At 39.5% G+C, this 20,871-nt stretch overlaps 1 protein-coding gene across 1 annotated transcript; it reads right to left on the bottom strand.

The window, feature by feature from the left end:
* Positions 1 to 12,786: 12,786 nt before the first annotated feature.
* LOC110871980 (rho GTPase-activating protein 5) lies at positions 12,787 to 17,390 on the bottom strand. The gene is made up of 5 exons (XM_022120740.2): positions 16,618 to 17,390; positions 14,753 to 14,873; positions 14,472 to 14,591; positions 13,556 to 13,786; positions 12,787 to 13,447 (listed from the first exon to the last, which is right to left on the bottom strand). Exons 1-5 carry the CDS (start codon positions 17,034 to 17,036, stop codon positions 12,977 to 12,979), a joined length of 1,362 nt encoding a protein of 453 aa, XP_021976432.1. The 5' UTR covers positions 17,037 to 17,390; the 3' UTR covers positions 12,787 to 12,976.
* Between the last annotated feature and the right edge of the window lie 3,481 nt (positions 17,391 to 20,871).

Genomic DNA, 20,871 nt, shown 5'->3' on the forward strand with positions numbered 1-20,871 from the left:
CCATGGTTAATGAATTGCCATAAAAGACAATTCCATAATAAACTCCTAAATAAAACTTTGTCATTATCTTCTGTAGCAGATTCAAGTTACGATGGCTGATCCAAATGAAGGGAATAGTCATTCAAAAGAAGATGAAAATGATAACGCCCAGATTCATCTAACGGGCGCGGAATTGAAAGCTCTTGTTGACGGTGCTGTTAAGGCAGCCTTGGATCGACAGTATGAAGAATACACTGAATCCCGGAGCAGAACCTTATCTACACCACACTCAAAGCCAAAAACCCACTCAAAATCTCACAGCAAACCACCCTCAACTCCGTCTAAGCCTAAAAAGGACGACGATAAACACTCATCTAATGAAAACAGTGTTCGTCCTAAGGAAAAAGTGTTTACTGATGCATCTCGCGCCAGGGGTTGCACCTACAAGTATTTCGTATCTTGCAAACCCCGAGATTTCACTGGGGAGAAAGGCGTGGTAGATTGTATGAATTGGTTAGACGAGATGGACACCATGGTGGACATCAGTGGTTGTGCAGAGAGAGACGTGGTAAAGTTTGTTTCGCAATCATTCAAGGGCGAAGCCTTGGCTTGATGGAGGTCGTTGGTTCAGGCCTCGGGGAAGGCTGTTTTGTACAGCATGACGTGGGAGGAATTCATTTCTCTCATCAAGGAAAATTACTGCCCTCAACATGAGGTTGAAAAGATAGAGTCTGACTTCCTATCGTTGGTTATGACAAACCTTGACTGTCAAGCTTACCTCACGAGCTTCAACACAATGTCCCGGCTGGTTCCGTACCTGGTAACCCCAGAGCCAAAGAGGATAGCTCATTTTATCGGTAGTTTAGCCCCCGAGATAAAAGCAAGCGTAAAGGCCTCTCGGCCAGCTACCTTTAGATCTGTAGCTAACATATCTTTGTCCCTCACTCTGGATGCGGTCAGACAAAGATCGCTGAGGAACAAAGAAGCTGAGAAGAGAAAACGTGAAGATGATACTTCACGAAGGTCGAGCAAGAAGCACCGTGGAAACGGTGACAACAAGAAAGGGTCTGAGTCAAGGAGAGATGGGCAACAATCTGATGAGAAGCCCAAGTGCAAGATTTGCAAGAGGTGACACTTTGGAAAGTACAGACTCGAATCGAACTCGCAGACTCAATCAAAGTCATTTGCTTGCGGGATATGCAAGTCCAAGGACCACAAGACCTTGGATTACAAAAAGCTGAAGGATGCAACTTGCTATAGTTGCAATGAGAAGGGGCACATTAAAACCAACTGCCCTAAATACGCCAAGAAGCCTGAAGAGGCCAAGAAGACTAATGCAAGAGTCTTCAGGATGGATGCGAAAGAAGCCGTGCAAGATGATAACGTGATCACATGTACTTGTCTTGTAAATGATATCTTTGCAAGGGTACTTTTTGATTTAGGAGCTGATAAGTCTTTCGTAGATCATAAATTTTGCAAATTGCTGAATATGCCTGTCAAAACCTTGAGTGTAAACTATGAGGTAGAGTTAGCAGATGGCACCATAGAAACCGTCTCTACTGTGTTAGATGGATGTGTTATATCCATTAAGAACCACTCTTTTCCTCTATCTCTACTTCCCTTTAAATTGGCCGGTTTTGACATAGTATTGGGTATGGACTGGTTATCTCACAACCAGGCCCAAATCGTCTGCAACAGAAAGCAAGTGGTGATAAAGACTCCGTCTGGTGAATCGCTTACCATTCGGGGAGATACCCAGTATGGATTGCCTGAGCAAGTGACTATGCTCAAGGCTTCAAAATGTTTAAAAAAGGGTTGTGTCATCTACATGGCACAAGTGATTATTGAAGAGCCAAAACCGAAAATAGAAGACATTCCCGTCATTTCTGAATACCTAGAAGTTTTCCCTGAAGATCTACCGGGTTTGCCACCAGATAGGCAAGTGGAATTCATGATCGATATCATCCCTGGAGCAGCACCTGTTGCTAGAGCACCTTACAGGTTAGCACCAACCAAAATGAAGGAGTTAAGGACACAACTGGATGAACTGCTAGCTAAAGGTTTCATCAAACCTAGTTCGTCTCCTTGGGGAGCACCTGTCTTGTTTGTCAAAAAGAAAGACGGATCGATGCGTCTGTGAATCGATTATCGCGAGCTTAATAAAGTCACGATAAAGAATAGGTATCCTTTGCCGAGGATTGACGATTTGTTCGATCAGTTACAAGGGGCAAGTTATTTCTCGAAGATTGACCTGAGGTCAGGCTACCATCAACTGAAGGTGAGAGATGAAGACGTACATAAAACCGCATTTAGGACTCGTTATGGTCATTATGAGTTCCTAGTGATGCCTTTTGGGCTCACTAATGCACCGGCTGCGTTCATGGATCTCATGAATCGGGTCTGCAAGCCATACTTAGACAAATTCGTCATCGTTTTCATCGACGACATTCTTATCTACTCTAAGAACCAAGCTGACCATGAGAAACACCTTCGCTGTATTCTCAAACTCCTGCATCATGAGAAACTCTATGCCAAATTCTCTAAGTGCGAATTCTGGCTTCGAGAAGTCCAATTTCTAGGACATGTTGTCAGCGAGCGTGGTATCCAAGTGGATCCCGCTAAAGTAGAAGCTGTCATGAATTGGCAAGAGCCAAAGACGCCTACAGAGATTCGTAGTTTCCTGGGGTTAGCAGGATATTACAGGCGTTTCATTGAAAATTTTTCAAGGATTGCTGCGCCCTTAACTTCCTTGACCAAGAAGAAAGTAAAGTTCGTTTGGGGCCCTAAGCAGCAAGAGTCCTTTGATATTCTGAAGCAAAAGTTGAGCAACGCTCCTGTACTGACATTACCTGAAGGTACCGAAGAGTTCGTAGTTTACTGCGATGCCTCACACACTGGCATGGGATGTGTGCTTATTCAAAAGGGCAAGGTTATTGCCTATGCTTCAAGACAGTTAAAGGTGCATGAAAAGAATTACACCACCCATGACTTGGAGTTGGGTGCCGTTGTGTTTGCACTAAAACTGTGGAGGCATTATCTGTATGGTGTCAAGTTTGTGATCTATTCTGATCATAAGAGCCTTCAACATCTGTTTGATCAGAAGGATCTAAACATGAGGCAGCGCCGTTGGATGGAGACTTTAAATGATTAAGATTGTGAAATCAGATATCATCCCAGCAAGGCGAATGTAGTCGCTGATGCCTTGAGTCGAAAGGAAAGGGTGAAACCCATCCGAATCAATGCCAAGTGCATTGAAGTGAAGAATAATTTGATTGAAAGGTTGTTAGCTGCACAGAGGGAAGCTGTGTTGGAAGCTAACTATCCTAAAGAAAAGCTAGGAATAACTGAGGAGCAGTTAACTCTTAGCAAGGACGGAATTTTACGATTAAATGGATGAATATGGGTTCCAATTTACGGAGGACTTCGAGATGTCATCCTCCGGGAAGCCCATAGTTCTATATACTCCGTTCATCCTGGGGCTGATAAGATGTACCAGGATCTAAAGGCAAATTATTGGTGGATAGGCTTGAAAAAGTCTGTAGCCGCTTATGTAGCCAAATGCTTGACTTGTGCGCAAGTCAAAGCTGAGCATCAAAAGCCGTCACGCTTGCTACAACAGCCTGAACTTCCCGAATGAAAGTGGGAATGTGTAACTATGGATTTTATTACCAAGTTACCCAAGACGAGGAAAGGAAATGATACAATATGGGTTATAGTTGATAGACTGACTAAGTCAGCACACTTCTTACCCATCAAGGAGACTTATAGCTCCGATATGTTAGCCCAGTTAAACGTTGATAAGATTGTAGCCTTACATGGCATACCTGTGTCTATTATCTCTGACAGAGATACTAGATACACGTCGCATTTTTGGAAAAGTTTCCAGCAATCTTTGGGCACACGTTTGAATTTCAGTACGGCTTACCATCCTCAGACAGACGGTCAGAGTGAGCGTACTATTTAGACGTTGGAAGACATGCTACGTGCATGTGCGATCGATTTGGGTGGTAGTTGGGATAAGAACCTACCATTAATCGAATTCTCCTACAACAATAGCTACCATACCAGCATTAAGGCTGCGCCTTTCGAGGCATTATACGGTAGAAAGTGTAGATCGCCCGTTTGTTGGGCGGAAGTTGGAGATGTCCAATTATCAGGACCAGAGATAGTCTTCGAAACGACGGACAAGATTGTCCAGATTCGAGACCGTCTCAAGGCTGCCCGAGATAGGCAGAAAAGTTACGCAGATCCAAAGCGTAAAGATTTTCACTTCGAAGTAGGTGATAAAGTGTTGCTTAAAGTATCACCCTAGAAGGGGGTGATGCGTTTTGGTAAGAAAGGCAAACTAAGTCCGAGATACATAGGACCTTTCGAGGTTATCGAACGTGTCGGATCCGTTGCCTATAAGTTAAACTTGCCTGAAGAGCTTAGTAGAATTCACAATGTGTTCCACATCTGCAATCTAAAGAAGTGCTTCGCTGATGAATCACTGGTAATACCACATACAGATGTGCACATAGATGAGAGCTTAAAATTTGTGGAAAAACATGTGTCGATTGGAGACCGAAAGGTAAAGAAGCTTCGAAGGAAGCACGTACCTATTGTTAAGGTCAAATGGGATGCCCGTAGAGGTCCCGAATTCACGTGAGAGGCTGAATCCACGATGAAAGAAAAATACCCTTATTTGTTTCAATAAATCTCGGGTCGAGATTTATTTTAAGGGGGTGAGGATGTAACAACTCGAAATTTTGTGTCCAATAATGTGTTGACACGTGTCATGAGTTCACACGTGGCATTAAATATTAAATAAAGAACTAAAGTTGACAAACCTTGAAAGTATGTAAATTCGAGGGTTAAAAATGTCAACGAGGGGTAAATATACTGTATAGAACCCTAAATAATGCTCGTACCTTCAAACGAATAAATCATGGATCGTACGGAGCGAAACGCGGAAGAAAGTGAGAGATTACAAACTACAGGGGTTAAATGTGTCAACATGTTTAATTTATACCTCTGAGTGACCATTTGACGAACCCGAGAAGTTGTAGCAGTAAATTACACTCACTAGAATATATGACATGAATTTCGCGGAGTTCCATTTTAAAACGAGAAAGTTATGATAAATTTCGTATGCGAGGGGTTAAAAGCGTCAACAATAAAAGTTAAGGCCTTCCGGATAGTAATTAAACTAACCGGGGACTTAACAATGCGGGTAATAGTCGTGAGGCCCTTATTTGTAAATAATCGAGGCCCAAATCGCAAAGTTACCCCTTCGAAACCGAAATGTCAGGTTAATGATTACAAAAGATATGAAAATCTTGAAATTCAGGCCTCAGGCGGCCCGCATTAGCGAAACAAGGAAGTTCAGGCGGGCCGTGCGCCATCTGTTGATACGGTTACTGACATTAAGATTCAGGCGGCTCGCATGAGCCAAGCCTAAATCTTAATGCGGGCCGCGTGGAAGTCCCAGATGCAGTAAACATGGGCAGATTCACTGTTTGAGCTTGTGAACGATCTTGGATGCATTAATTGAAGCATGGGCGCCCCCTACATGTCCCTTAGCACTCAGGGACACCTGCTGATCATCCATGAGCAATTATAGGATGAGTTGTAATGATCTTGTGCATGAAATTTCACTATAAAAGGCAATGCATTGCACACAATTGAAACACACCTCAAACCTGCTCTCTTGATCATCTCTGGAGCTCTCAAGCATTCTTCTAACATCCCTAGTCGTGCACCAAGCTTCTGTAAGTATGCCTACCCTTTTATGGCTTAGTTTTTGCATAGCTTAGCTTAAAAGTCAACCCGTCGTAATTAACGATTGACTTTGCGATAAATCACAAATGGTCCAGTGGTTTGTCGAATCAAAGGTAGTTATATGTTGGTAATCATGTGGGCATTAAACCCCTAAAAGGGCACCCTCTGATTCCCACTCTAACTAGTCCGAATGTCGAGTCAAACGTGCTTAGAAAAAGTCAACAGAAATGCTATTTTGCGATATTATGCATAATCAATAATGTAGATGGTGTGTAACCTGTTTTAACACTCATACAACATGATAATAAGTATATTAGCTAGTCTAAGCTTGTTTGATCCGACCATTTACTGTTTTGACCCGGTTCGGAGCCGAAAGTCGCAAAGCTTTGACTTTTGCTTTGACTTCAGTTCTGACCCGTTAAAGTATGATTTAGATATACCTTAGGACTCTCTTAGGACCAGGTTACATGATGGCATAACCCTCTGTGACCGGTTCATTGTTTGTCCGAGTCTTTTACACCTTTCCGTTAAATGCTTAAAAGTTGACCGTAACGCCCTTTTTAATTTAAAACGAGAATTTCGGACATGTGAAAGGACCATAACCTTAGTTACTGATTTCTAAGCATGTCCCTAAAATTTCACGTCAATCCGAGGTCCAGAATAGGAGTTATGCTAAATAGCGCAATTACAGAAACTTTAGTAATTAAATAGCGCAATTAGCATAACGCCTATCTAAACCCAGATTTCGACACCCAACCTTTTACACACTGATGTAAAATAATATTTTGGGATTTTTAAATATTTTTAATTATTTTTAACCTGCTCATAACCTGCGGTTATGGCAACGGTTCGGTAAATACCGAATATACCCTTTTCGAGCATAACTTCGGTTCTACAAGGTCTTTTGACCCAATTCCAGTTGCTACTGATTTTAAATAATAAATAGAGTATTTTGGACTTTATAAACTGTTCGGAAAACTCAGATTTCCTGTAGAACTCAGAATCCTCTTTTTAAAATCTTTAAAATGACCGAAATACCCCTCCGGGGCATATAATGAACTTAAGCTCGTTACGGGCATTATGGAAGATATTCTACTGATACCACAACCTCTTTAAAGCATATTGACTTAGGAAACATGTGTAGGACTCCTACGGTTACCCGTTACGCCTTTTGCGCGCACGGTTCGGCTTATGTAACTAGTTTACATAAACTAGCCGAAACGGGTCAAACCTTATTGTTTTGACCCCAAAATCCAGGGTGTGGTTATTATACCCATATAAAACAAGTCTTCAAACTTGTTGGGTCCAAATCACATTCCATTCCCGGTTTTCGCCTTTCACGCAATTAAACCATAGCTATCCTTTGAAACTGACCGGTCTAAGCTACGGCTAAATTAAAGACCCGTTAGGATTCTAATAGGTTATTTTTAAACCTTCGTTCCAGAATAGGAGACCAGTAAAAGCTATTTGCAATTTATTCGATTAAGGATTTATACTTGCAAAGGTAAATACTTTTAACTTATTTTCCGTTATACGGGCTTGGGTTACGGTATATAAAATACCGCTTGATCGGGCATCAAATCTTCCATCGTATGGTGGTCAATTGAATAATTTGATCGGCTTGTTTAAATAGTTTTGTTTACTTAAAAGCCTTTGGGGGGGTAATGACCATGTCCCGGATATCCTTGGCAGCATTTTACGAAATGGCCACGACCTTGACATCCGAGTGTAGGCATACACCCGGCATTATGTCCATAATTATAAAGGTATAGCCGTTGGTTTAACCGCCACGGTTTTATGCTATGTGGTGTGTCTATTAATCTTTAACCCGAACAAGATCCGGGCTACTGAACGCATAAGGAACATGTAATTCGTTCACAAGATTATAAATTTAAATAATTCTCCCAAGTTATAAAAGAGTTTGTGCCTTGTGCATTCAAATCAATTTTTATTAAACATTTTATCAAAGTGTCAGTTGAATGTATTTACCAGTGTAAACTGACGTATTTTCCCAAAAAGACTAAATGCAGGTACTAAGCATAATTGGCTGGATATTTCTCCTTAGCATCATTAAAGAGTCTCGCAAGCTTAAGATGCCTACGTCTGTTGAACAATTATTTTTATCTTATTATTGATCCCCTGTGGATTTTATTTCAACAATGGTGATACTTTGATATTACATTCAATGTTGAAATATATTTATCTTTATGCTTCCGCTGTGCATTCATATAATTGTGTGGTTTGACTATATTGTTGCCAACTACGTCACGGTAATCCCCCAACGGGCCCACCGGTGAGACATGTGGAAATCGGGGTGTGATAGTGAAACTCATGCCTTTTTCCCTGTTGGGAAGGTTCCGGCCTTCAGACCTTCGATGGTCTGAACCCTTTTGGTGTCTGTCATACGAGTTGAAGTTTCCTCTTTTTCTAGCTGGGCTATTGCCTCGCCAGCTGGATCCTCTTTTCCTTTGTTCTTTAATGTCTACCGCCTCCTCTCCCCGGATGTGGGCTTCAGCCCTTTCGAGAGCTTCTTCCAAGGTCTTGGGCAGGGATTTGTTGAAATCCCTTGTGAGATATTTTGAGGTAATGGCATTCATGAAACCGGCCACCCTCATCTTTTCGTCTGCCCCCACATAAGTTAGACCTTCCTTCTTGTATCTTTCTATGAACTCTCGAAGGCTTTCATCATCTCTTTGTTTGATCTGAAAGATCACTGTAGTTATCTTTGACATACCGCCTCTGTTGAGAGAAATTGGCTAGGAACCCTTTGCTTAGATCATCAAAGCTTCGAACGCTTCGAGCAGGTAAGTCATTGAACCAGATTCTGGCTGATCCGACAAGGGTTTGCATGAACATCAAACAACATTCAGCATTTGACCATTTCTCGATTCTTGCAGCACCAGTAAAGATCTGAAGATGGTCTTCGGGATCTTCAGTCCCATCATATGTTCTGATGTGGGCCGGCATCTTGATCTTTGTTTGAAAATCATAATCGACTATTTGCTGTGAGAAGCATGAGAGGTTACTTGGTTTATAAGGTTTGGCCAAATCTTCTTCAACCCTCGCACCCACGTTGTTGCTATTATTGTTGTTCCCTTGAGTGGCCAACACTGGATTGATAAAGTGCTGCCACGGGAAGCTAGCCATCATCTGAGTCATCATCTGGGGCATAAGGTTGAAGCCTTGGAGGCTTCCGGGTGCAACAGAACAATTGACTCCCAAGGGAGTGCTCATAACGGCACTTCGTGCCAAGGGGAGTACTGACAAGGCCTGCTCCGATGAAGTTGTGGTTGAGGGTGGAAGATTCGTCACTGGGGACTGTAGGAGCTGGTCAAGGGTCAGCTCATGACCCAGTGGAGCACCACTTGTAGCTGGTTGAGACGAGAAGAGAGGGTATATTGTAGGATTCGGCCTCGCGGACAGATACGGGTTAGGATTTGGAGGATTACTGGGACCTGCCTCATCCCTGGATGTAAAGGGAGGAATAGGAGGTCCAGGAGACAATGTCGGCTCAGGTTCATCATAGTCTAAACGGATCCTCACTCCCTTGTCCTTTTCTCTACTCACATATTGATTGAGGAGAGACCTCAACTCAAGGAAATTGTTTGCAACCCCCTCTGGGGTAAGCTCGACATGTGACGGAGCACTAGTGACACCAACATTAGGGGATGGGACCCCTGATCTGGACGGAGTAGGTGTACTGAAAGTGAGGAACTCAGGGGTACCTCCTGGTGTCGAGAAGGAAACAGGTGTAGTTGCATGGGCTTGGCTAGCACTTGGGGTGGAAGTGTTAGGGACCTGATTCGCTTCTCTAGGAGATCCACTTTCCGACATGGCAATTTTATGAGAATGGAGCTACACTACTAGGTCTGTTGGAGAAAAATAGTGGCGTAGCCCCACGGTGGGCACCAACTTGTTGATGCAACAAATAATAGACCAAGGATAGTAGTTGGGCTGCTTAGGCAAAAGGGTTGAAGGGTTCAACTTTGCCTAACGCAGGTCGTGGGGTCCCCCCACGTTTGCAAGACGTGGAGAGAGGTTCACTAGTTTATTTTTGTTGTTGACAAGAGATCCTTTTCTGAAGTGTGTTCAGATTCGGATGATCTAGCAAAAGGAATGTGTGTGTTGATTATGAGAGCAAGTATCTTGCGAGAAGCAGGTACTCGTGATGTATGACCGGGGATTTCGAGAAATCAGGGCGGGCCAGGAATGTCTTCCTCAGTTAATGAAGTGTCAAATTTATAGGAGGAGACATTTCTCGAAGGGGAATGTATTTGACTAGTGACCATGCTTGCAGTGGGGGTTTTGCCCTTTTTGGGGGTTGAAGGCTTTGACCTGCGGGTAAAAGAGTGTGTTCTAAGGACCTGTATTACTTTTGCGGCTGGCGAGTTGGTGAAGTAATCCAGAGACATGACTACTTACTGTTTCGTGTTACTTTATTTCAGTTCCCCATACTTTGAACCGTTTAACCTTTTGGACATCTATGTATTTAAGTCATTTATATTTGGCTTTGGGCTACCCCCGTCATCAGCCCTAAAGTGACATGCCATTGTGTGACTGAGATCATCACCTACAATGGGTTCCGTCAATTCCTAAAAACTCCGACGTGGAAGAGAGGTGATGAGTTCGAGGAGAGAGGTGTAAACTCGTTTTTTTTTAATCAGAAAACTAAGGCTGGCAAATCGTGTCTTAGCAAGTTTAACAGAACGCGAACAACAAAAGTTTTAAACATGAATACGACTCGTTTAACTACTTTATATCCAATGTCTACAAGACAGATGTATTTTTATGCACCTAGAAGGAGAAATAATGGATCCTAACTTTCAAATTTTGATTATTTTTAAAAACGTAAAAAAATCACATGGTGTACTTTTCTGTTATCGTGTCTTAGCAGGTTACCTATTGTCAGCGTTGCAAAAAACGAGCTCTAGAACGTTGCTAAAAGCCTAAAACTCAGTTAACATAACTTATGAGCTATTAAATATGTTGATATAAATTCTATTGAAAATTAAGTTGTATTATATCAAGAAAAAACAAAATATCCAACTCAACTTCCCACTTCTACCCAAACTCACTCACCCATCCATCGGCCCACAACCTCCCACCTCACCCCACTGTCACCCTAGCCTCACCGAATAGTGCCACTCTCACGCCACCTCATCATTATGCGGTTCCCATCCCACCTCCGCCTCCCGTCACTACCTGCACCATGCGCACTTGCGCCATGGACGGTATCACACAACCAAAACGACAACTCAATCTTCATGCTTCCACCATTATTCCCATCCCCAAAAACCCGGTAGATGCCTTGTCCATACCTGAGTGGTATAACGCCATAACCAATGAGTTTGACGCTCTTATTAAAAACGAGACATGGGAATTGGTACCAAAACACCCACATATGAATGTTATACGAAGCATGTGGTTGTTCAAGCATAAATTTAAGTCTGATGGTAGTCTTGAGCGTTACAAAGCCTGATTAGTTTGTGATGGTCGATTACAGCAGGTGTGCATAGACTGTGGTGAGACATTTAGTCCCGTTGTCAAACATACCACGATTCGAACAGTTCTATCTATTGTTATATCTGAGTCATGGTCGGTTCATCAACTAGATGCCACAAATGCTTTTCTTCATGGGAATGGGAATCTGAATGAAATGGTCTACATGTATCCACCCATGGGTTTCTGGGACAAGAGATTTCTAATCAGGTATGCAGACTTAAGAAATCTCTCTATGGTTTAAAGTAGGCACTCCGGGAGTGGTACCAACGTTTTACTGATTATGTACTCACCTTGGGTTTTTCACATAGCAAATGTGATGCCTCTTTATTTACACTTCACCATGGTAAAGACGTTTTTCTTCTTCTTTATATGGATGACATACTTCTGATCACCTCCTCTGATAGCCTACGTCATCAACTAATGGCACGTCTGGAAAGTGATTTTGCTATGAAGGACCTGGGTCCTCTAAGTTTCTTTCTTGGCATCTCCGTGACTCGCCATTGAGATAGCATGTTTCTCTCTCAACAAATGTATGCCTTTGACATTATTGAGCGTGGTGGCATGCAGATTTGCAACCCCGTCACCACTCCAGTTGACACGCATTCCAAACTTAGCTCTTCAAGTGATGATTTCAGTGACCCTACTCTGTACCGTAGCTTGGCCGGGGCTTTACGGTATCTTACGTTCACCCGTCCCAACATTAGTTATGCAGTACAACAAATTTGCATTCACATGCACGCATCGAGGACCACTCACTGGAATGCTCTTAAGAGGATCATTCGCTACATAAAAGGTACTTCGACTTACGGACTCACGTTACATCGATCTACCCGCCCTGCTCTTCTTGCTTATACCGATGCGGACTTGGCCGGATGCCCGGACACTCATCGGTCCACCAGTGGATATTGTGTGTATTTTGGTGACAACTTAATTTCATGGGCCTCTAACGTCAAGCTACCATCTCTTGTTCAAGTGCTGAAGCCAAATACCGGCGGGTGGCTAATGTGGTTGCTGAAATTTGTTGGTTGCGCAACTTACTACTTGAACTTCGTTACCCGCTTACGCGTGCCACCTTGGTATATAACGTCAGCGCCATCTATCTGGCCGGGAACCCTGTTCAGCATCGGCGTACAAAACACATAGAGCTTGACATTCATTTCGTACGTGAGCATGTACAAAAAGGACAAGTTCGTATTCTACATGTTCCATCACGTTATCAGATTGCCGACATCTTCACCAAAGGCCTACCTCGTGTTCTCTTTGAAGATTTTAGATCCAGTGTCAACATACGGTCACCTCCCACTTCAACTACGGGGGTGTAATAGCCTATATATTTTATCATAACATTGTTTCCATATTTGATGTAAATCAGTTGTATCTTATCCCAAAATACAGGATTGTATTATTATATATATTGGATGAATGAGAGAAAGGATGCAAGGATCCACAACTTACATGTAATACTAAAAGAAAAATACTTTTATCTAATATGAAATACCTTTTTTAATTAAAACTAATATATTCTCAATAAAACCAAACCACCAAAAAGATTAACAGGATCAACCCCAAATGCACATTAAACATAAACAAACAACCCATTGGTATGCATAGCATATACCAAATTACATGTCCAAACCAAATTACATAAAGTTTCACTTTTTCCCCTTAAAATAGATACCCATCCCACCACCACCACCACCACCATCACCATCACCATCACCTGTGAACCGCTGCTTTACCTCCATGCTTCGATCCTCTCGGTTCTTGAATTTAAGCGACTAACAATCGTGCTTCCTTTGCTCTTCTCCACACTTTTTCTCCCTTTCTTTTGATTCGAGTGGCTCGACTGCGAGTTTCTACTCTTAGAACCTTGTACCACCCTAGCACCACTTTTTTCTTCAGACACAGTAGTTTGACTTTGACTTTGACTTTCGGAAGTCAAATCATTGTGACAGATATTTTCATGGCTTTCCAATGTGGGTTCTTTAACTGAAAAATCTTGATCCTCCTTGTTCACTTCATCGGTCTCGTTAGTTGTTCTTTGAAACGAACAGTGGGGCCCGTTCTCATCATAATGATCAAACTGTGATGCGGGTCCCGCCTCAACTATAACATCTTCTCTTTCACGTAGAATCTTGACGATCAAAGTCTTGAGAAAGTTCATAACTTGAACAGCATACATCAATGCGGTCAAAGGGTCCGCCATCTGCAATACCAACGTTTGTAACTTGTAAGGCATGCATAAATAGTTGTACCTAGATGTAAGACAATACGACACACAAGATCCTTAAAGCTAGAAACTTTTACTACGTACCTGAGTCATGTTGGGGGCAAACACCATAGCAATATTACGCGCATTCATCTTGTTGACGCTTTCAAGTTGAGCAACATCAGCCATTAGATTCACAGCCCAGTTCATCAGAGAAGCTTCAGTTGGCGGCAGCAGACTTACGAGCCGAGCACACTCTTCTTCCGACTGGGCTTGCATCACCCGCTCGGGCTCAATCGAGTCCAGTACACCGTTCGGAAGTTCCCTAAACCAAGCCTACACATGCACAAACAGTTAACAAGAAAGCCAAAAAAAAATATCTTTATTAAACAACTTATTTTAAATGGGACAATTGTTACCAAATGAGTGGGTTGAATAACGGGTCATACCAGGTTCGGGTCAGAGCATGCAATTTTTGGTACGGGTTGACGTGGAACACATTTTTGTACAACATTTTTATAAGTAAATTTGGTGGGACACGAGTCCAATAATTATATATTTTTCAATAGTTAATCTAATAATTTTAAATATTGGCTTGTTTCCTTTTAGGCTTTTTTTTAATCAAATTCACTTCATTAATGATTAAATTACAAATAGTCCCATAGTACAAGACAGAAAACATTTATCACACATGGCATAGTTGTTTCATTCAAAGAACAGCTGTACTTACATCAATAACACTTCAATGTATTAATATAATTAACTGAAGGCAAGTTGTCTACATTAATAACCGCTAAAAACAAAAAACATTTGGCAGTGATTAACAATGCATTCGATATATAGATAAGTGCATGACAAGAACCTATCATTAGACATATATAGGCGGACCCAACCGTACACTAATGTGTCTATTTCCTATGATCATTTCTTATCACGTATTAATTATATGGCAAAACTAGAGCTTGCAAAGTCAACCCAACCCGCCTGTTTTGACCCGTTACCTGAGTTGCAAAATGTGTACCTTAATTAGACCTGCTAAGCTGTGTACATCTATGTTTTCGGGCACCTCTCCTCTATTCAATTGTTCCCTTATTTGCTCTTCTTGTCCGTTATCACCATTGATTCTAAAGATACCTTCGGCCTGCAAAGTAACGGCCATACATTATTGTTGCTAGTTGAAAATGATTAGAAACTTTTGGGAAATTAAAAAAGTTGTAATCTTATCCGTTTTTGAGTTGTACGATGATGCATTGGGAACGTGTAAGGTACAAGTCAGCAATGCGTATATGCACGCAAACACACCTGAAGGCCTCCTTGAGCGTACAAGCGACTCTGCATCATTAAAAGGATTGTGGGGACGACGTTTCCTCTAGAGTCGAATGAGAGCTGCATAGATTCGGTTGAAACTCCAAAAACACTTGTACTGCAGACAAAGAAAAAGTGTTAGCAATAAGACCACCCGTAGTGGCTCCATTTGGGGAGTTTTTTGTGCCCGAAAACGCCAAATCACGCCGGGGATCCACGATTCCACCCCCCTGGGCGTGTTTGGCTTGTTTTTTTTGTTTTCGCGTGATTCAAATCACGCTCTGAACATTTTGAGTTGGCCAATAACATTTAATCTTCCTTTTTTAGTCCAACAGTTTTTTTTGTTGGTTTTTTCTATTTTTATTTAATTCTTTACACCCTTTTAACATAATGCCCACATCTCCACTACACCCATTTTTGAAAAACGCCCCGTGCTGACTGTACTGCCACATGGCGGAAAATGCCCAAGGGTGGGGGCATTATTCACCCTTACCACTACGCATGGTCTAATACTTTAATGATTATTATTGTAAAAAATGTTTTGGTGGCTCGGGCATGCATCCAACTGAATTTCAAGAATCAGCATTCCGTTTTAATGTAAAAAGTGGTAAACATCTGACCAAAAAAAGTCAATTTTACATTTTTCTTCTACCAAAAAAGACTCAAAATCCATATGAGTTGCAGGGTTGGCAGCAGACATACCACATGTTCACTCATATATATATATTCATGATGCAAGATCCATAAAAGTAAAACATAATACATAACAAAAGAGTTGCAGGGTGGTACAGTACAACACCACAATGCACATGGCTTCAGAATCAACAACTATAACATGACATACTGCCAAACACATATCAAAATCAAGGTCTTTTGTAACTATTTCTAAATACAAAATAATTTAGAATATGTAATAAATTCAACCTCAATTTTTTCCTACTTGTAACATTCATCATTAAGTTTGATCTAGTTATCATTTGTTTCCAAAATTCAAAGAATTAACATACAATTTCAATATCAAAATTGGCATACAGTTGACCTAAAAAAGTCAATGAACATAATTCTTTCACAAAAAAAGACCCAAAATCCCAGTTAGTTGCACGGTTAGCAAAGCATACAACACACATGTTTAACGTGGGGGCTGTACGGTACCGCTTTGGTACCATTTTGTTTATTTTTTAAGCACTCGTATAAGTACTAAATAGGTAAATTGATACGAGTATTAATACAGTACGGGTATCGAATAAGTAAAATCGGTACGAGTAGCAATACAATATGGATATCAAATAAGTAAAATCGGTACTAATACCAATACAATATGGATACCAAATAGGTAAAAACCGATACAAATCATAATAATACGAAATAAAACATAATATAAACAAACTCGTAAATTCTATATAAAATTCGACAACAGGTATACATGATATGTAACAATCAAGGTTCATTATATATATTAATTAAGAAAACTAAGAAACCCAAATAAATGGACCTCCTTTTGCCACGTGTTACACCTTTTTGCAGAGTGTGTTATGTGTAACAACCAGAGGTTGTCACCTGTTACGTAACAACTTTTATTTTCTTTTAGAAAAAACTGAAAGTCTGCAAAAGCTGTTATACTTAACACGTGACAGCCTCTCTGGTTATTACACGTAAGTCGTCGTCTGCAAAAAAACGTAACACATGGCAAAAGGAATTCCATTCATTTGGATTTCATAATTTTCTTAGATTTCTTCTTATAATTCAATATATAGAGAGAGAGAGAAAAAAAAAACAAGAGGGAGAGAGAAATGAAGGGCAGTACAAGTCATAAATGCACAAAAAAAAAATCCAAAAAACAGAAAGAAATAACAAGAACAAACCTGGCACTGGGAGGTCTTCTAGGAAGCTCAGGTTCAAACTCAACAGGCAAACCAAGGAAGCCATTAAACCTATCAAAAGTAACATGAGCAACATGCCTAACATCAGTGGGCACACCAATCTCCATCTTACTATCACAACTACCAAACTCTTGAAACAACTTCACACTATTACAAGATCCCACAAGTGATCTCCTAACAACAGTCACCACAACAGCCAACAATGACACCTCTCTCTCCTCCTCACCTTCCTCTCTCTCTCTCCTCTTTCTTCTCTCTCTCTCTTCTACTGAACTAGAACAAGTGTTGTTAATAAAAGAAGATGAAGGATAATAATAATGATCATTGCTTTGTTGGTATACACCATCATTTTCACCTATAGATATGTGAAGTGGTGATTGAACTATTTCTATTTCTGTCATTTTTTTTACCAAAAAGATTTGTTTTTTTCTACAAGTTTTTTGATATTATGACTTGGGTTTGAAGGGAAGAGTGGAATCTTGAATGGGTTTGGTGAGTTTTGGAAATTTGGGAAGAATGCAATGAGTTGGATTGAAGCAATATTTTGGATGGTGAGAAGTGTGCATCTAAAGATTAAATAATCAAAGTTGATATTTATTTCTAGTTTGAGTATGTGGTTTTTTTCGTTTTACCAGAGAGATAGTTGATGGGTGCAGGATTGTTGTACTTTGTTAGGTTGTACTTTGTGCATGTTTTTATGTATGTGGAGTTGTGGGTAGGGAAAGGGAGTTTGGATGAAGAGATCCATCATCCATTAGATGAGAATTGAGATTCTGTTTTTGCTTTTGTTAAACACTAGAATATAACAAAAAGAAAGAAAAAGTAGAAGTAACGGTCTATATGTTAAATCATGTGTTAAAGGGCTTTAGTAAAAAACAAATTATTTTTTATGTTTATTTAGAAAAAAAAAACATATGATTTTGTGCAACTATTATTGGTGTTGTAAGTGCTAAATATATAAAAATGACATAAACACGCGTTTGACATAATACATCTTGACTGGTCGTAACTCAAGAAAAAGATTATGAAGTCATCCTGGTGACACCCTATATCAGTTCCAACTTCATAATAAGAGACAACGAGTCTTTTGTTTAGGGTTGTATTTGCTTTGATTTAGGATTTTCTATTTAAGATTGTTTTTTTTTGTTTGATGTCTAGCAAAGCAACAACCTCACGGTAGATGTTGTGATCCAACACTGGATCGCTCGTCCACAACAACCTTTAGCATCCAATCCATAACTAGATCCCCCGACCTGATCAAAATCAATTATGATGGAGGCCAAAATATAACCATCGACACGCTCATAGTTAGCAAAATCCAATTTTCTTGTTGATGGAAGTGAAATATGAGTATTGTAGAAACCCTATTGTCTTTGGTATGTTGGTCATTGGTGTTTCTAACTGTCATTATTCAACTTCTTACATGCCAAACTAGTAATGTTGGTGATATTTGATGAGTGTGATTCTTCATAACTATTTCTAAGTTAGACATATCGTTTTGATTTTAGAGAGAACAAAAAGTTATGTCTTTTTTTTTAACTTAATGAATGAAACAACTGAAGGCAATGAATTTTTTTTTTTAACTTGATGAATGAAATAAATGAAGACAATAAATCTATACAAAGTGTGTGTACACACACGAACACAAGGTAACCTCACACCCCGTTACAATAACGAAAACCAACTACCAATTGCAACAAACTTTAACTAACAATGTTACCACATGTTAAAACATGATAGGTCAGTAACAAGTCACGGCGATCGTAATTATAATGTTGAAGACGGTAAAAAGAGTTGGCTACTATACAAGTATACATGATCAAATGTTTATGTATTTTGAAAACTAAAACAAGAAAGAAAATTCAATTGAATATAAACCATTGCATCTATAGTTATGTAAAAGACAAGAAATTATGTACCAAAATTGGTGCAAGATTTAGGGTTATTCTTGTGATCCTAACCCTGGTAAGAGTGCTAATTATTTTAACTTATAAGTTATAACCTAACCCTAGTAAGAGTGCTAATTTTTTAACTTATAAGTTGTAACCTATATTTCCCACCGAAAAAAGATACATGTTTTGGGTACGCATGTTGGTAAAAGTGTTGCATTTGATCATTATTTAAGGCTAGATTTGGGCCAAATTGCATCATTACCTAAGCACACTTGTGGGTTGGTTTAGTGCTCAAGTGGAACATTATTAAATACAAAAACTTAGTCTAAAAAGTAGTCATTATTAGTATTATTATATTTAGGGGTGAGAGTGGGTTGATCGGATTTCAAGTCAAATCGACCTTATGCTAATGTTTTCATTTGTTAGATTTTCATAACACATCATTTAGATTACAAGTGGTTTGTTATCCATATATGTATTGGAAAAGGTGTTATTTTGACCCTATACTAAAGTATTAGTAGTGATACTCGTGTGTAAAAACGGATGGTTTTTAAAAAATTCATCTCAAAACTTGATAAACCATATATTTAACTTCATTTCTTTTATTATTTTTTACAACTGCTTCATGAGTTTTGTTTTTGTTTTTTTTTTTTTTTTTGTAAATCTAGTTTCTTAGATATTCCACGTAATATGAAAATATTTAGACATATAATATATTCTTGCAATGTAAAAAACAACCATAAAGCGAGTTTAAAGAACCATTTTGCCAAAAGCATGATAATATTGGTCAGTTAATTAAAGACCCGTATACATGGCCCAATCAATCTTAATACTTGGAGGAGAGATATCTATCGGCCCTGCTTTAAATCTAAGCCAAAAGTATGTTGTTCCGTCCAAATCTTCGATCACCTTTCCAATTGACCTATTGCCTCCCCTAAATACTCTGTCATTTCTGTGTAACTGAACTTTCCACAAAGCTGTCATCACTTGGTAGTCCAATGGTATCTTGGTCAAAGTTTAAAAAAAATGTGACTATAAGTTATGAGAATAAGTTTTAACATTTCACATGTGATGAATTTAACTAAGTTAACACATAATCTTACATGAAGTAATCACTTTCAAAAGTTTATCTCCAGTTGGTAAAGAAAACCATGCATACCACATTTTATTAAAGAAGAAATGAGCATAAAAGTTAGAGTAGATACATAGACAACTAAATTCATAATAACTATCAATTATCATTAATTATTAAAATTAAATAAATTTATATGTTTTAACGACATTTCAATTCAGGCTTTATCAAATAATATTCCTCATTACTTATGCGCCTGATTAAGTTTTTCATCAATGAGTGTTGGCCCAATATGTTAGTTCATGCTTTATCAAATAATATTCCTCAGCAATCTTAATGGCATTAGTTGTCGTATCTCTTCCAGCAACCTAAAAAAGATTGCAAGCAAGAATTATAAATGTTTCTAAAAGAGATTTTGTTTCTAAATATTTAAGGTAAAACCAAATTACACATTTACCCCTTCAACCTAGATTCAAAAAACTTTTGTTATAATTTTGAAACGATGTTCTCTTTTCTCAAATAAGTGAACCATCTGTATTTTCAACATATACCCAAATCAAGAATTAGCAAATCAAATAGGTCAACTTGTTTAAAATTAAACGGGTCAAAAATGACATTTCTAGAATATCTAAAAATCATCAAGTCTACCCCAAAAAGCATCAAATCTGAGTGAAATGAGTAAAAAAGACAAACCTTTCTTAAAATCAAGGAATATTGGATTTTAGTAATCCTAACTATTCGTTATTGGCTGGCAACAATTCCAACTTCAAAAATAACCACCAGCAGTCCCAACTATTGACATATTGGCCACCAATGGACTCTGACTAACAGAATCCTAACGCCGCCGTTAGTCTCCGGTCGCCGGAAAACCGTTTTTGGCCAGAAATAAGTTTCTAAAGGTCCAATCAAAGGTTACAAAGAGGTTTAGGACGAAAATGTTGAGTTTTCCGGTGAAAAAGAAGTTTTCCGACGACTTCAAAAATTGGGGGTTTTACCAGAAAAAAGGTTACTAAAGGTCCGTAACAAGGTTACAAAGAGGTTTTGAACAAAAATGTTGAGTTTTCCGGCAACTGGAGACTAACGGCGTTAGGGTTCTGTTAGTCAGGGTCCGTTGGAGGCCAATATGTTAATAGTTGGGACTGCCAGTGGTTATTTTTGAAGTTGGGACTGTTGGCGGCCAACGACGAATAATAGGTATTATTAAAATCCAATATTCCTAAAATCAAACGGCTTTCTGCAAAACGTTGGCTCGCGCGTCTTCTAAATGACCTT

The sequence above is a fragment of the Helianthus annuus genome, chromosome 4 (assembly GCF_002127325.2).
Source record: "Helianthus annuus cultivar XRQ/B chromosome 4, HanXRQr2.0-SUNRISE, whole genome shotgun sequence".
NCBI classification, from domain to species: domain Eukaryota; kingdom Viridiplantae; phylum Streptophyta; class Magnoliopsida; order Asterales; family Asteraceae; genus Helianthus; species Helianthus annuus.